The sequence below is a fragment of the Lepisosteus platostomus genome, chromosome 28, assembly GCF_059453375.1.
Source record: "Lepisosteus platostomus isolate fLepPlt1 chromosome 28, fLepPlt1.hap1, whole genome shotgun sequence".
NCBI lineage: Eukaryota > Metazoa > Chordata > Actinopteri > Semionotiformes > Lepisosteidae > Lepisosteus > Lepisosteus platostomus.
The window spans coordinates 6509661-6526225 of NC_142638.1; the positions used below are offsets into that span (position 1 = coordinate 6509661).

General features: G+C 47.7%; 1 protein-coding gene across 7 annotated transcripts; it reads right to left on the reverse strand.

Moving 5' to 3' along the window:
* Positions 1-5162: 5162 nt before the first annotated feature.
* On the reverse strand, positions 5163-15239 carry lrrc3ca (leucine rich repeat containing 3Ca). Of its 7 annotated transcripts, none has more exons than XR_015931022.1 (5): positions 13029-13386; positions 12566-12730; positions 12362-12450; positions 5714-7324; positions 5163-5330 (listed from the first exon to the last, which is right to left on the reverse strand). XR_015931022.1 is itself a non-coding variant. In XM_088623295.1 (5 exons), exon 5 carries the CDS (start codon positions 7242-7244, stop codon positions 6456-6458), a length of 789 nt encoding a protein of 262 aa, XP_088479421.1. In that variant the 5' UTR covers positions 7245-7324; positions 12362-12450; positions 12566-12730; positions 13029-13163; positions 14690-15239; the 3' UTR covers positions 5163-6455. The 7 variants fall into 7 exon arrangements, 6 of the variants coding, with proteins under 6 accessions (XP_088479421.1, XP_088479425.1, XP_088479423.1 ...); XM_088623295.1 differs by adding an exon at positions 14690-15239 and having other exon boundaries at positions 5163-7324; positions 13029-13163; XM_088623299.1 differs by adding an exon at positions 11043-11567 and having other exon boundaries at positions 5163-7324.
* Positions 15240-16565: the final 1326 nt, after the last annotated feature.

Sequence of the window (16565 nt, forward strand, 5' to 3'; positions counted from 1 at the left end):
AGTTTACTGCAGGGGTACTTTCTTTACGACTGGTTGTGATTGGGGTTCCCAGGGGCACCAGAATCCAATTAATTGATTATGTTAAACCATAATTGGTTTGCTTTAACCTTGCTCCCAGGTGTAACACTGTCTATAACTTGAGGAGACATAGAAAACCTGCAGGATTGTGGACACTGGGGTCTGGATCTGAGAAGTCCTGTTAGAGACAATATTTTTGCAGTCCAGTCCTGTACAGCCACAGTCCACTATCCAGTCCTCTATAGCCACAGTCCATTATCCAGTCCTGCATAGCCACATACATAGTGAAAACTAAGAATATTTCAATCTCTGATACTGGGCATGATTGAGAATTCTGCACTTAAAGGCATAGCCTTTATTTTTGGAGAAAAGGGTTGCATGTGTGGATAGATCAAAGACACTTTATGTAAGCAGTTGGAGGGAACCCTTATGTAACATGAGACGTCTGTGCCGATCAGAGAATTACTTTACTGTTGCGTGTTTTCAGGTCTGTGAAAAATGCATAAATGATTGTGCACCTACTTACTTTTCAAAATAAATGATACTTTTAATTTCTGCTGTTCAATAGAACGGCTTTGTGCCTTTTACACTTTATTCAAATACCTCTTGAGATGTGTTTTTATTTAGGTTGCTGGCCTCCTTCATTTTGGTTGATCTCAGTGAACTAACAAAGGGGCATAGTTGGAATACTATGAGGAAAAATTAAATAAATCAATAGTAACAATATAGGAAACTAGGAGGCATGATGGTATGGAGGTCAGTGTGTATTTCTTACAGATCCAGGGTACTGGGTTTGATGCTGGCCTTAGGCATCTGTCTCTGTCATTCCCGATAGTTATAATGTTCTTCCTACATTTGGTGGTGTTTTCTGCAGGGGCTCCAGATTCTTTCCATCTCCCAGAAACATGTTGGTTAGGGTTGACTGGCTATTTTTAAATGTCACTGTTCTCTGATTGGCTGTTCTAAATTGTTACCTTTCTTTGATTGGCTCTTCTGAATTCTCGTCTTTCTCTGTTGCCCCTGTGATGCACTGGTGTCCGGGCTGAGTGCTGTTGTGAGTCCTCGGTCCTGGGCTATACGTCTGCGATAGGCTCTGGCTTGCCATAGCCCATGTCAGGGCATTCTGAAAATGGAGGGATGGAGTTTGTTTTTGATTTGTAACGTTTGTTAGCCCTAGGTTCACGCTTCAGAACTATACAAAACAGGGTGCAAACAGGGCACCTTTCCAGCCCTGTGGTGTTGTCAGACAGTGGATCGGTAATGGAGACACAGCTTTCCTCTTCATCAGGTGGTAGTCATCCCACTGCAGAGAAAGGTGTCATGATGCTGTGTAGGGAAGAGCACCTTGCTGCTGCCCACTTGCTGTGATGGAGCTATTCATCTCTCTGCTGTACAAGCCACTGATATGTATATTGTGTTACGTAATCAGAGCACCAGAGTTACAGTGATCTTCAAAGGGCCAGGGGAGTGGTGGGGGGATCGAGGGGGGGGTTATGTAAGAAATAGTATGCGGTTGCCATGGAAACTGCCTCCCTTCAGAGGGGACTATTGGCATGTGGAGCTGAGCAGAAAGATGAAAGAACAGATCAGAGCTCATTATGTGAGGGAACGCCACACCCAGGCCATGCTGGCTGTGCTAGAAATCGATACCCTTATGGCACAAGCCCTTAGTCCCTCCAGCACTGAGCTTGGGCTCCTTAATTGCAGGTTGTGCATTATAAATAAACATAGAAACCAAGACAGGCTATATAAAATGAGGCGCCTTTTCCGCACACTGGGAGCCAGTCTTTAAGGCACGGGTTCTGTAGCTTGTGCATGCTATAACCTCCATCACTGAAGTGCTGGTCTCCACACTTGCCCCTTCACAGTCTTTTTTTTCCAAGCAGTCAACAGCATCCTCTACTACTATACCATGGTAATGGCATGTACGATGGCCTATGCACCCATGTAGCCTTATACAGTATGTTTGTAAACACCGGCGTAGTGCTTATGCAAAGAAAACACAAAGTCAGGTCTCCTCATCTTTGTGCTGTTATCTTCTTTGTGCTTAATCTGTCAGTCACTAACTTTCAGCGGGGGGGGGGGGCTGCATGATGGAAAGCCCCCCAACCAACCAAACTGTGCTCCAGCAGTACAGCAGAGGAACACTGTGGGGATCCCCCTGTATGCTCAGTGAACACTGTGGGGATCCCCCTGTGTGCTCAGTGAACACTGTGGGGATCCCCCTGTGTGCTCAGTGAACACTGTGGGGATCCCCCTGTGTGCTCAGTGAACACTATGGGGATCCCCCTGTGTGCTCAGTGAACACTGTGGGGATCCCCCTGTGTGCTCAGTGAACACTGTGGGGATCCCCCTGTGTGCTCAGTGAACACTGTGGGGATCCCCTGTGTGCTCAGTGAACACTGTGGGGATCCCCCTGTGTGCTCAGTGAACACTGTGGGGATCCCCCTGTGTGCTCAGTGAACACTGTGGGGATCCCCCTGTGTGCTCAGTGAACACTGTGGGGATCCCCCTGTGTGCTCAGTGAACACTGTGGGGATCCCCCTGAGTGCTCAGTGAACACTGTGGGGATCCCCCTGTGTGCTCAGTGAACACTGTGGGGATCCCCCTGTGTGCTCAGTGAACACTGTGGGGATCCCCCTGTGTGCTCAGTGAACACTGTGGGGATCCCCTGTGTGCTCAGTGAACACTGTGGGGATCCCCCTGTGTGCTCAGTGAACACTGTGGGGATCCCCCTGTGTGCTCAGTGAACACTGTGGGGATCCCCCTGTGTGCTCAGTGAACACTGTGGGGATCCCCCTGAGTGCTCAGTGAACACTGTGGGGATCCCCCTGTGTGCTCAGTGAACTCATCAGTAATCTGCACACGTTCGGGGTAACGAGGCCGGAGGCATTTTAATCTGCAACTTGATCCAGTGTGCTTTTACCGAGACGCGCTCTGCTAAATTGAAGCGGTTATACAATCTGGTCCTTTTGTGTGCCATTATCAGGCATCGGTAACACACACCAGAGCAGCGTGTCTGGGGTCAGCGCTGGCCGGCCCGCTCCGTGCCCCGCTGTAATACTACCCTGGCTGAAATTTGAAATGGACTGCAGCCGAGAGGAAGCGCCGGCAGTATTGCATTACCAGTGAAACCCCTGTTCATGCGTTTTTTAGTTTTTAATTTGCTGCCTGCAGCGATAAAAAAAACAGGCCAGCCCGCGCTGTTCTGAAGCACAGTAGCTTCTAGATCAGCTAGACTAGAAGAGGCGGAAAATTTGAAGTCCCTGTTTTTACCATCGGGCGATGTCTATTATTTCTATCCCCGTCGTTATTTTATTCAGGCGTAGATTATCATTAATGCATCGTGGTGACTAATCGCTTCTGAAAATCAAAGAGTCTTTTGGCGGGGGGGAAAAAACACCACATCTATTAAATCTTACTGCAGCAGCTCCGTGAGCGCCGTGGAGCAAATTATTTTGACAGGCTGCTGCTCTGTTCACGTCTGCGGCCTTGCTGTGTGCTTGCGGGAGCGAACCGGTTTCGGGACGGACAGTAACTGAAGCCCAAATCCGAACTGGGTTCACGCCGAGCACCTGCGACACGGTATCACATGAATACATCTCGTTCGTTTGATATCGCCCGTATATTTAAGATGCTTTTTTTTCTTTTTTAAAAGAAAAATGTCCGAGGGGGACCTGTTGTCCACCTCCCGTGTTCCTGTTTCTTTGAAGTATATCTGGGGGTTGGTGTTTTTTTTTTAGGGGGGTGACGGATATATGTGAGAAAAACAGCTAGTTTAAGAGAAAGCCGACGCAGCGTGAAATCTATTGGGAGAAACAGCAATCGGCGCAAAACCACCGAAAATGGACAGCCGTATTTATTTTGTCCACGGGGTAGTGTTGGGAATCGCGCTCCTGCAGATCTGCGCTCTGCCCGTTGATCGTCACTGCAGCGACGGGAGATGTCCCTCCCGCGCCCAGCAGGGGGCGCCAAATCAGAGACGGTCCTACAGAGCAGTGCAGAGAACATCTCGCTTGCCACTTGCTGATGGCTTTGAGAATCGGGGTTAGGCAGGGCAGCAGACTTTGGCTCGGCCTGTGCTATGACACTCTCCCTGTTACGTCTCTGTCAGACATAAAGATTGAAAAACAACAAGCACGTTTTTTTTTTTTCCATTTTCTTCTAATCCTGCAGTGCATTTCTTTCGGTTGTGATCCAAATGGCTTACTGCTCTGATGCCTGAGTGAAACAGTCAGGCAGGGGTTTGGCAGGGAGAGCCGAGAAACATCTTTACACCTCCCTTGCCAGCAGGTGATTTTTCTTGTAGTTAGATTTTATTATGATTATACTTTATGAGCTGGGTGAGCACAAGGCACTGGAGCTGATGATCACAGCAAGACATTCATATTTAGGATGGATTCCTCCTTAGGCCAAGGACTGGTATGGGATTTTAGGAAAGGGATACTCTCTGAGAACAAATAACTGGCATTTTCCACTGCCGAGCATGGATCCTATTTCAGTGGCTCCCTCTGTTGGTGGCCTGAATTTAAGCTATCAACGTTGCAGTGAAAAACACAACTGGTTCCACATGGTGTGTCCCAGTCTATGGAATTTCCCATCCTCTGCACCTGGAGCCTTTAAATAATCAATTTCTAAAGGCCTGGAACAATTGAACTATGGTCAATTAAACAGGTGGCATGTTTACGTAAGTAATTTAGAGATACTTTGGGACAAAACTCAGAATATCCTTCAGCCCTCAAGAACCGGTTTTCCCTTCATTCAAATATTACTTGTTTAACAATCAATTGCTTCAACAAGTGTCCCTAAACCTTAATAAAATGTGATTTAGGGTGACCCATTAGAATAACTGGACTGGGACTCTCTAGGACCAGGGTTGGAGACTCACTGTATTACAGCTGAGGTATAGAGATACTGACTGGGTGCTTCCTGTAACACACAGCTGTCAAGGTATACAACAGTATTTCTGTCTGGTATTACGCAGGTCTGATGAATCTGCAGCACAGCTGGTGTTGACTTTCTGGGGGAACCGTGAGCTGGGCACCCCCCAGTAGTAGCTTGACCCAGAGAACAACTGTCTCCATGCACTTTGCAAAAGAAAACACATGTAAAGATACGCATAAAGTTGTTTCTTTTCACAGAAGTGGGTGGTAACAGTATGTTTATTCAGATTACCACACATGGATCCAGCAGTACAGAAACTTCCAGTCTTCAAGGCTGTGGCCTGAAGCTCAGTTCTTCGTGTGGCCGATTGAACAGAGGACAGAGGTCCGTTCCCTGACCAGGTACAACAGAGGCCTCATAACCCAAACCTAAGGTGTACAACGTAAGCAGCTTAAAGATTAAGCACTGGCCAGGACGTGACAGTATCACAGCTCAAAGGCTTTTCAGGTGGAATGAGTGGGACAGGTTCCAAGCAAGTAAGTGTTCACTCGCTGTCCATTCCTGGAATGAAACAGCATCGCTTTTATAAGCCGTCAGGAAAGGAAGGTGACAAAATTGCCCAGTTTGTTTTTGTTTTATCCATCTATTCATTTATTCCATTGTTCTGTTTCTTTTTGTGCTCCTGAAATCTACGGGGGGGAAGGGGAGGAGAAACAGAGCTCCCGCAGGGTCAGCGTTTCAATGTCACAGATGCTGTAATGGATCGACGGCTATCTTTGAGCTGCAAGGTAAGCGTATTCACAGGACATACCAATGTCGCCCCTCTCATACATGTCCTGTAGCCATCTGCTGATTATGTCTGGTTTGTCTGTGGCGAGTTGTGTGTTTTGCCTCTCCAAACCTGTGATCAAAGGAGTAAATGTCATTGAGATCATTGCAAAACCCAGTGAAATCTACACTGGCGCCATTTACGCATATGTAAATTCCCCGTTATCTAGTTAACGTTACATCTCCTTATGCGTTTGAGCAATAAATCTGCACTTTCCCTACTGAGAGTAGAAAAACTAAGAAAAGTTCAAACGTCTGCAAGTCAATTGCTGTTGCTTTGTTCCCTAGTTCATCCTACACAGTTTTGGTAAATTGCTTAACTGATATGAATGTTACCATTTGTGCAGCTAATGGAATCTGACCAAAGCCGTTTTTTCCCATTGTGTAAATTTATTGCCGTGTAATGTAGTTCAGGAAATGCACTGTAGGCCAGCCTTCTGCTTTTAAGAGCACAAAGCAAATGGGCCACAGAGACTCTGAAGTGCTTAGATTTCTGCCCTTTTCATCTGTCTGCCCTTGAACGGGGTAATATAGCCTACCACTGTCCAAGCCCTGCTGGTCCAACTCTTTTCCATACCAGTATAGACATGCAACTGCAACCTCTTTCCTGCCATGTTGGCTCTGAATGCCCATGATCGGCAATGAGATGTAGACGTTGCACCAGAACTGGAATAATCTCAGTTTCCTTCCTCCTAGGAACTGTTTTACCCCGGCCCCAGCCCCCCCTACACCACCGTGCTGATCGTGGAAGACTCCTCAGACTTCCTCTGCTTGCTGGGCAAGGACTTGAGGTACTCCAGGTGGCGTCGTGCATCCTCCTGGTTCTGCCTGACGTAGTACACCAGGTAGGAGATGACCATGGTGAACCAGGCAAACATGGTGACCAACATGGCCACGTCGGTAGTCTTCTTCAAGGCAATGCAGAAGTCCTTATCCTTGACCAGCAGGAAAGGGCTGCCCTTGTACTCCTCAGGCAGGGCAGTCTGACAGATGATTCCTGCCAACGACAGTGGCTGGAGCTTCAGTTTGTGCAGCTGGGTCCACAGGGTACAGTCGCAGTGCCAGCGGTTGTTGGAGAAGTTGGTCCGGGCCCGGAGGCTCTCGAAGGCCTCCGAGCTGAGGGTCATGAGCTTGTTGGAGGAGAGGTCCAGGAACTCCAGCGAGCCAGCCAGGCCCCGGAAGGCCCCCGGCTCCAGCTTGGCGAGCTCGTTGTGGGACAGGTCCAGCTCGCCGAGCAGGGGCAGCTCGCGGAAGGCGTGGGCGGGCACGGTGGTGATGTGGTTGTAGTCCAGGTAGAGCTGCTGGGTGTCGTTAGGGATGTCCCGGGGGATCTCGGTGAGCCCCAGGCTGCTGCAGCGCACCGTCTTCGCGCCCCCCGGCCGCTCGGAGCAGTAGCAGCCCCTGGCGCAGCTGGTGGCCGCGTGGTGGAAGCAGAACGTCAGCAGCACCAGGCTGTGCAGCAACAGACACATCACCACAGAGTAGCGCAGCAGCCAGTCCACCAGCAGCGGCATCGTGGGATACAGGCATACTCCTGGAAGGAGAGTCCCCTGTTACCATCAGAGAGCTGCTCACATCTCACATCCAGTCAGCCCTGAAGAGGAGAGGCAGGGAACAATAAAAGAGCCAAGTGGCAGACATACTCCATCACACCCGTAAAAAAATCCGCAGCCATCTACTCCATTTGCATCACACTCTGCTTTGACTAACTGCAGAAGTGCAAAGAATTCAAATGCATCTGATTTGTTTTTGAAATTGTGATGTTGATCTAGGCAATGGGCAGATGGGTAAAAGATAGCACAATCCCTACAAGGAGGGTGTGACAGTTTGTCTTGTAGTATCCAGGCTGGTAACACAGAGAACCATATTCCTAGGTTTACACGGGCACTGTGCAAAGAGAAGTGCTCACACCCTCACAGGGAATGGATGCAGGGGCACAGCACACGTGCAAAATGCTTAGAGCAGTCCCAGGCCCTGTTCAGCGGAATCAGACAGTGCTTCTTCCCCTGTCGTGCTGGCTGGCTAATTCAGATACAAGGGGGTTCCAGACAAGGCTGTCAGGACCTTGGACAGCTACACAGCTGCACAAGAAGCAGCAGTCATCTTTCACCCAGACAAGCAGAACATGCCTCTTGTGGGACTGAGGCCAGCTGTTTCTTGTGTGTTAGAGTCTGTGCGCTGGAGTGTTCCTGTATCATTCTGCAGATAAGATGCTGCCTGTCTCGCTTCAAAGTCTTGCGGGAGCATGTTAATAAGCATATCAATGCAGATAATGCTCTTAATATTAACGGCTATTAAGGCTGCTAATTGGTAGAATATCCTGGGCCAATGAGGCACAATGCAAAGGTCCTTAACTCTGAGTTTCTTTGTTTTTTTTATTAAGATGGAGGGTTATCCCTCTCCTATCCCAAATGGAGCACCGTTATACAACCCTCTCATCTAATTATGCATCTTTGGTATGATAACACATGACCATCTTGCCCTAACGCTCTTGAAAAATGACTGCTGACCACTTGGAAATCCACTTACCAAGATTAAAAATGAAATCAATCTCCAAGTACCTTTTAGTATCGCATTACTGACCATCCCCCGAGAGGAACCCATCAAACAGGCCACGCTGTAATTCAAAGTCTCATCAGATGCCAAGAAATACCATTTGTAAAAAGTGTCTTCAGAATATATCCGAAGGCTCTCAAGGGGCTCAAAGTCTAGGATGAGCCCCGTAATCTAGACCGCGTCATTAACCAGAACTCACTTGAACCATCGAACAGGAATTCCTGGAGATACGAAATTCTAAACACCTCACTTATAAAAAAAACAGCTATCATTAATGCAGTACCAACAACGGGCAAGAGAAACGATATTTTAAAAACATAAATGCGCATCTTTATAAGCACATTAGCATACAGTAACAATAACGGTTTTCATTAAGTTTCGATATTGTAACGAAATTGGTATGAATCGTCTTTCATGACAACAGGGACACGTATATCCACTCAGGACACGGGAAAAGAGTGTGGTTACTTTCTTCTTCTTGAGACCGTGAAAAGTGACTCACTGGCTCAAAACGCTGTACAGTTCTTGCAATGTTCTGAAATCTAAAAACTATAAAACGATGTCCATGCTCTTCAGAGCTTGGCAAGCTCAAGTAACGCCACCGCCCTGTTTGGGCTGGGAAACAGCAGCCATATTTAAGGCGGAATTTGCGCACAACCAAACTTCAGGGGTCCGTGTTCTTGCCCTCTCGCTGATACTTTGTGCGTTCTCGTGTCGATGCCTGTTAGTGTAAGACACAATTCGGGAAATGTGAAGAGTTTTGTGAGCTCTAAAACGAATGGCGAGTTTCAGAGGTGAGAGGGTGAAAGGTCGTTGTGACGACACAGGAGCGAGAAGAGTCAGGCTGCCGAGAGAAGGAGCGTTTAAGCGAGCTGAGGAGTTCAGGTCATCGATTTGTGTGTGTGTGTGTAGCTGGTATTGTGCCGTGTAGGAAAAGGCCGACAATATAACTACACTCCGAGAGAAGAGTATTCTGCCTTCGTCTTTAATTCTTTTCCGTTGTAACGGCACCTGATCTTGAGGGGGGGCCGGCGGGGGACACATGTTGCGCTACCGAAACGCTCTGGTGTATGGCTATATCGCACCTGCCCACCTGAAAGAGAAAGTACGCCGCAGTATACAGTATACACCTGGGAAATTACCCGCTTACATTAGATAGAATATCCTTTTGATCTCCTGCATCAGCTGACGCCTAAAGCGATGGCTCCCCAGCGCTGTCCAGAAGCCGACATAGGCCACTAAACCTTTACTAACTTTAACTTTTTATGTCACCTTTTACATAACCATTACGTTCGGTTTTAATTAAAAAAGGAAAATTCTAAAGGGCCAGGAAAGGCTCTTGTTCGCGTGGGTTCTCAGTAAACCGAAAAAACAAGACTTGCTAACTTTTTTCCCCCCGTTTTGCGAAACCGCGAACACCGCCGACGTTTCTTCGCCTGATCTATTTATACAGATGTCTTCCAGCAGCTCTTGGCTCCCCGACATCTGCTTCTACGGCTGTCTCGCAATCGCGTTTCGCAGTCAATTACCCGCTTCCCGTATAGAATTGCACCGCCTTCCTGTCAAACCACGATCCAATGCATAGCTTTAAAAGTTAATTAGGGCCCGTTGATTGTGTAAATAAAATAGGACTACATATTAGCAATCCATATACGTATTTATTCAGTATAGGCCCAACAGCGTGTTTTAATGCACTGCAGACGAAAACCGCCAGATATATAAACGATTGCATCTCCGATGTTGGCCCAGCGCAGTTAAGTACATCGCCTACCCTTAACAATATTGAGGGCAATCGTATTGGTATAGTCAAAGTCATTAACACTTAACAGTTCCAAACCGGAGAGCTGTTAGGTTCAATAGGAATGTGTTGCACACACATAATAACGATTCATCAGTGTCACTGAAACTAACACAGGGCGCACAGAGGTACTTTACAGTACCTGACTTTTTTACCTGTAGCGCTATGCGTTAACAACCTGTTTTGTGTATATGGGGGAAATACTGATGTAACTAATACATTAGGAATAGAAAAGGTTTTTTTTTAAAAAAAACATGCACCAGTCGCTCGATCTCCACACAGTAGACTATTCATGCATACAAGCTTTGTCAACTTAAAACGTGATAGTAACAAAGATACAATAGACAAGGAGAAATTGTATAAAAAAGTAACTTAGTATTAATCTGATTTTCTGTACGCCCAATTCGTTGTGCTTATGTTTGTGAATGTGAAAAAAGGGATGCTATAAGCGTCAATAGAACTACAATTGCGTATAGAAATAGGGGTTTAAGGCCGTTTTGGGAGTGCATTTTCCCAATTGTCTACCGCGAGTTTCTGTAGGACGGCCAAACGGGCGAACAAAACCGACGGGCTCGGCGCTCGTCCGGCGGGCCCGGCACCGCGGCGGCCCGGCTGGGCTCCAGCAGACGGACGGCGGACCGCGCGGCGCTGCTAGGCGGCAGGAATGGGTCGGTCGGCCTCGGTCATCCGTCCGAGCAGAAAGAACACCCTTCCTTCCACATCCTAGGATCTAGCCCAGATATTCCCAGTCCTCGCCCTGGAGACCCCCACACACACACACCCGCTCGTTTACTTTTTTCCCCGGCCAAGCCCTCAGTTACACATCCATACCCTTAAGTGGCTTCTTACGAGAATCAATGTCAGCTGTTTTCCTTTTAACTACTGCATTTCATGACCAACATCCAAATCCAAACATTCGAGCAGGACAGAAACAAAATGTTCCGGTCAGGCAACTTACTGGTTCTAAGAAGGCTTCAGTTGAATAAGCAGGTGGAGTTGGAGTGAAAACCAGCAAGTTTCTATACTCGTCGGAAATGAGGGGCAAAACGCGCTCACTTTTGCGTGATCTTTGCAGCGTCCATTTTTGGAGTTGAGTTGCTGTTCCTAAACCCCAGATTTACCTGAGAACAATATTGAATCCGAGTCCGCGGCCAGTTTCAGATGGAAAGCTACCGGACAGCCCTGGAACCCCGACAGACTGTTTCTGTTTCCCTCTCGACTTTGTACCCGAAGTGGGGTCTCCATCACTGCTGTTTGACCGCGGACCGGCGATACAGAGACTAGGCGGCGAGATGTAATGCGTGCATTACAGCCATACAGCACAGCGCCAGCCCTTCTCCTCGCATATACTACAGTATACAGTATATATATTTATCACATGGATGCTCAAAAACTCTCCACTCACGGATTTTTCCCTCCGGAACTGCTCGGCTCTGCAATACGCGAGGGAAGTTACAGTGGACGGAAAAGACCGTCAGAGCCCCTTAAGATAAAAGACGACGCCCCGTCAGCAACCTTTTACTCCCAAAATCAATCCCCCCGACCCCCCCGCGCTGTGTTTAACACCCCTTAGCGACAACTTGCCTGCTGCGTTATATTAATCTCGACATCAAAGTTCCGGCTACGCGTCTAGAGCAGCTCGTAAAGTACTTTCTCCTGTCACGTCCTATTAATAGAGAGGCCGGTATTTTGAACAGATAGTCGCAGATTAATCGCTCCTCGGCCCAGTGCCCCCTATCGGGACCGCGGCGGCATCGGCTACGACGAAAATAAAACTGTGTTTTAGACTATACTCTGGGTCCGCAACAGCCCTTTTCTGTCCAACAGCGAACGTCAGGGTTAGAATACACTCTGTGCCCCCGGTCAGATGTGAAGAGCACAGCATGAGCGTTTTCAAAAGGTGGAGATTAAAGAAGAAATGAACACCCCTCGTTAATGATTAATGATTTTCGTTAACATGAGCAGTAACTTCTATAACCTAGGGCCGGAGCGATCACCCATTAACACTTACTTCAGGATCTTTGTAATGTACAGTACTGATCTATTTTTTTTTCAATAAGCCGATCCCCCTCCTCACTAGAAATGATTATTTGAGTAATTCCTGAAATTATATAGGCCACTGATGATTTAAGGCTGTTTATACAGTATTTTCCGTACTTCCCGTACAACATTAGCAGTGCGCCAACAATAGTAACGCGCTTTCTCATTTTCCGTGTTAAGTAATTTACTATGACTGTTATTTTACCCCCGATCGAGATGAAATCAACACAACCTTACCCGTTTATCGTGGAGAGAATGTGTCGCCTTTTCCCGTCAGAATTCCCCTTTAGGCAACAGGCATTCACGGGCTATCTTCCTCCACAGACCTGCAATTAAAACGCATAAACCTCAGCCCTCCGGTTTCTTGTAAAAAGGTTGAAAACAATCGGACGTGCTGTTAGAAAGTTTGCCTTATAACTGGAAGGACGCAGGGGAACTCACCGGGATCCGCGATCCGGGATCCGCCGGGCCAGATCGTGGTGGTGCGGGTTAGACTGGACCTCTGGAGGTATTTTACCGTGAAATAGTCTGTTCGGACAGTGGAACCATCGAAAAGGGTCTCGGATCAATACATCTGACTTCCACGATTCTTCTTAAAAACAGACACTGAAACAACACACAATAACATTCATTGCCGGGTTTTAAGAGGCTGATTCGCTCGTCCTTAAATCGTGTTTTTTTTAAAGGCTACTCCATGCAACGTCTTTACAGTCCTTGGTTTTGTATGGTGGTATTTTCCTAATCCGCCGTCTGGTTGGCGCAGCGGTCAACTTGATGGGCTTGCTCACGGCAGCGGTATCGGTCCGGCCTCTTTCAGCCCGAAGGCAGGCGCAAGCGGGGATAGGAAGCAGAAGCCCGGGTTTCGCGACGTTCCTCGCCGGCAGCAGGACTAATATCCCCCTACCTCTGTGGACGGCGCATCCCTGCCGCCGAGCTCGCCAAGTGGAGACCTTTGCGAACAGTCGCCTCCTCGCAGAGCCGTGAGCGCGCTCCCGCTGTCTGCGTGCTGCCCGTCCCCGGTTTCTATGCAACCATCAAACTAGGCAACACGACAGGAAGCAATCCGGCACCGGCAGGAGAGGAGAGTGGTATTGATAGTTACAGCGCAGTAAGCCACTCTGCCAATTATAACAAACAACTCGCAACGCTACATACACTAAGAGGCGGGGAGGGGCCGGGGGGTATCCCGTTAATGTGCTGTTTTTCACGCCTGGCCCCACTGCTTTTCACCGGCAAACGCAGACGGAAACCGATAACAGCTGCGTTATAAACAATACCCTTTGGGTATTAAAGATTAATGGTATATTTACCTTGTAGCTATTTATAAATATCCTGCTGGTTGTCACATATTCAATGCTCTGTCCTTTCCTGGCAGCAACAAGTCACGTTGTTATTGTATCATATCTTTCCTGCTCTGGCAGGATTGCGGTGTGTTGTATCAACTAAGATGGGCAATTTCTCTCCTCAGTCAAGCGCTGAAACATGCCTACAAATGAACTGAGACACATTTCACATCGGAGAGGTTTAACCTGTTTCCTGTTAAGAGAGTAAATTCTACAGCGCAGGAGCTGAACAGCTGAAAAATGTGAGACTGAAGTTAATCTGGGTGACAAAACTGTCACAGTCCCAGGTACCATAGAAGCTCTGTTCTAAACTGGTACCATACAGGCCCAGTACAGCACTGTCCCAAGTAGTATAGAAGTCCAGTACAGGCCCAGAACAATAAACCATCCTGCATCCACATCCTGAATTTCTCCCAAAAAAAAAGACTTTGAAACAACTTAGGTTCATAACTGGCACAATTTGTAAATCTGTAAATGAACTCCGTGAAAATGTATCAAAGGAAGGCCACTGCATACCCTGGTTATATTACAAACCTCTGCGCTTAATTGTTTAAATTGAGTTGATTGAACTAATTGGAGTCACTCCACCTTCAATACAGACCAACAACGGCAGCTCTATGTCCTTTTGTTCATGTGACCACTGTTGTCAGTATCCAAGACCTGCCTTGCTTGACCTTTCGTCCAACATTCGAACAATACTGAGACACAAATTAGAACATGGCTGTTTTTTCTGTAGGTTCAAAGGAGCTTAAGCTCCGGGCACAAATGCCACCTTCATCCTGAGCCAATAGTGGACCAGCTTTAAGCCACGGTATGGAAGCCATCTTTGATATTTTTGTAGGTCATCATCTACGGAATGCAAGACCTGCAGGAATCTCCTGGACGCGTGTAGCCCATGTACAGGGGCCGTCAGAGAGTCAACTCTGGCCCTGTGGTGCCAGAAGAGTCAAGCTTGCAGAGACTGAGCCAGACAGCCGGAAAGCACACGTTACGCCAGCCCTGTCTGAAACGGTGCCAGAGCCATTTCAAATACAGCTGGGGTAGAAAGGAAAAAGCAGCGTCTGTTTGATCTGAACCTTTTCGATATGTTTATTTCCTATTTTGGCCCACTGAGCACAATAAATGAGGTCCTCAGCAATTTTACTTCAAGATGTTTCCTTCTATGCCTCACCCCCCACCTCCCTGCACACAGACTGCCAGTCCAGAGCTGAAATATAATTACCTGAGCGAGCCGGCGCTGCTAATCGGGTTTTGATCTGAAAGCTGCATTTGTTTCTTTGGGATCGGGCCTTTCGGTAGGCGTGATCCCGCCGTGCTCCGGCTGCCTGCTGCCTGGAGATAAGTAAGCGTCCGCGCTCCCGCTGGAATCGCTCCCCCTGCTCCGGGGCCCTGATAACACAGCAGCAGGAGCAGCAGCCACAGGAACGGAGCCGGGCTTAGCATCAGCAGAGGGGACTGGGTGCAATGGAGGTCCCCCTGGGTGCAGTCAGCCAGCATGCCAGCTCCCATTCACCTGAGCCCCCCTCTACAGTCCCTGGAAGGAGGCACGAATTCCCAGTTCATCCGTTTGCTCCGTGAAACTGGCTTTCCTCTTTTTCCATGTGTATATATACATTGGAGCAGGGAGATCCCCAGATAAGATCCGCTGGGAGTGAAGCGCGTCAGAAACACAAAGGGGTTTGATCTTGAATTCCGATCGCTCTGGTAACATCCGAGTTTTCCATCACAGGCACCTGCAACCATGACAACGAGGGTTACAGCAGCCTCCCAGTGTGGGATGGTGTGCCCGTTGGAAAAAGAAGAGCTTTTGAACCCTGGCTCCCCGAATGGACGATCTCGGAAGTTATCGGTTTACTAAACGCATGAAAAGGGATCCCCTTACACTCTGATCACGCAACAGTCTACAATGTGGACGTGGAACTGTGCTCGATTTCACATAAAATCCACCCCACTCAAGATACCAGGAGTTATTCATATGAACCCTGAAATTTACTTTAACATCCTTCCCTTTTTTTTCTAACTCCCCCCAAAAGAAACAAGCTCGTAGCCTGCATGAGGAGTCAGGCTGAAAGCCTAAAACAATCATTCCAGTTTGATCCATATACTGTTTTGATAAGCCGATGCAAAAAAATGGATAGAAAAGGACAAGGCAGCAGGATGTGTGAAAACAATAAGGTGATTCATGAGCGTTTTAAAGGTGTCCTGTCAAATGGAGAAAATGTGAGAGAATCCAGGGTCTGGAATGTAGATTAGACGGAAGGAAGAGTAATCAATATGCAGATGAAATTACAGGAAATATGATTAGACTTCCATTAGGCAGTCAAGTATGCTGAGGGATTTCATTCTGTTAGGCATCCGATCTCCAGACTGACACCAGTGAGTTGAAAGATGGCCTGAATGTGTCCATGATGAATCACTGCGAAAGCAACTTCTTTTATTATTCCAATAAATGGTGCTTTCAAAGTCAGTGACAACTCAAGGACTCCAGTCCTGCCAGTATTATGAGTCCCTTTAGAGCAGCAAGGGTTTTAACAACAGGGGGACATCTTGCATTGCTCTAATTAAAGCAAACACCAGGTTTATAAAAGCCATTGAACCTACCAGCATGTCTTTGGACTGGGGAAAACCCACGTAATCACAGGAAGAACATGCAAACCGCATGCAGACAGCACTCCAGGAATTGAACCGAGGGCCCCAGTTCTTGAGGCAGTAATACTAACTACAGATGCTCTTCTGTGCTGTAATTTATCATGAATTTCTCAGTAGGTCATTTACAAAAGATTCTCCTTCCTCTCCGTCATGAACGGAGATAGAGACCCACAGAACTCAAGTCAAAGCGCTTGGCGAAATAACGAAGAAGAAGAAAGGGGGAATTTGTCTTTTCTAACGGCTTGGCGACTCAACAAAGAGCTTTTTCTTTCCGTCTTCCATTACAAACCCAGTTTCTGACCCCGGGCAAGGAAACACCCTCGTCTGAACTTTGTTGTGGTGTGCCTAATGCAAGAGAGCATTCAATGGGGAGCCTCTCGTCCGCTGGCTCCCAGCTGTGGCTGCTCTGGCCGTCAGACACAGCCAATGCTCAGTGGATACTGAGTGTG

Bases quoted from the DNA above. Each gene is read 5' to 3' on its own strand.
- lrrc3ca (XM_088623297.1), bottom strand. From the start codon at position 7,244: ATGCCGCTGCTGGTGGACTGGCTGCTGCGCTACTCTGTGGTGATGTGT.